At 57.4% G+C, this 476-nt stretch overlaps 1 protein-coding gene across 1 annotated transcript in view; it reads right to left on the reverse strand.

Moving 5' to 3' along the window:
* Positions 1–274, reverse strand: part of LOC119315030 (kinetochore protein NUF2 homolog) — a 4,815-nt gene extending 4,541 nt beyond the window's left edge. The window contains exon 1 of the mRNA XM_037589695.1: positions 3–274. Within this exon, the coding sequence (XP_037445592.1) occupies positions 3–178 (176 nt within the window). The 5' untranslated portion in view covers positions 179–274. The remainder of the gene's footprint in view (positions 1–2) is intronic.
* Between the last annotated feature and the right edge of the window lie 202 nt (positions 275–476).

A 476-nucleotide genomic window follows, 5' to 3' on the forward strand; every position in this document is an offset into this window, starting at 1 on the left:
ACCCGGGGGCGTCGACGAAGTAGTCGAAGAAGCGGCCGAGGACGCCCGGGAGCAGGTCGGGCTGCGGGCTGGCGATGTGCTCGGCGCGGAGGTTGGCGAAGGGGGCGACATCGAACTCGACCAGCTGCTCCGCGATCTTCGCCGGCGGCAGTAACGGGAAATGGAAGCCGGACGCCATCGGGTGAGACGCCGCCGGGGAGAGGACGGTGGCCGGAGAATCGCCGAGAGATTTTTCTTCCCCAAATCCAAATGTTTTGGACGGCCGCAACGGCCAGCGGCGTAGTGTATCTTTTTTTTAGTGTACGTACTGACTACTGAGCCTTTTACCTGCTCAGATGGGCCGAATGAATACGGCCCGTTAAGAATTCAGTTCACCGCCTTGCGCGCCGAATAGTCCAGCAAACACTGTAAGCGTCTAATAATTGTGTCTTGCCTCCAAAAAAAAAGGGTCTAACAATTTTGTCTGGTACTTTGCC

Source organism: Triticum dicoccoides, chromosome 6A (assembly GCF_002162155.2).
Source record: "Triticum dicoccoides isolate Atlit2015 ecotype Zavitan chromosome 6A, WEW_v2.0, whole genome shotgun sequence".
In the NCBI taxonomy this organism is placed as follows: Eukaryota; Viridiplantae; Streptophyta; class Magnoliopsida; order Poales; family Poaceae; genus Triticum; species Triticum dicoccoides.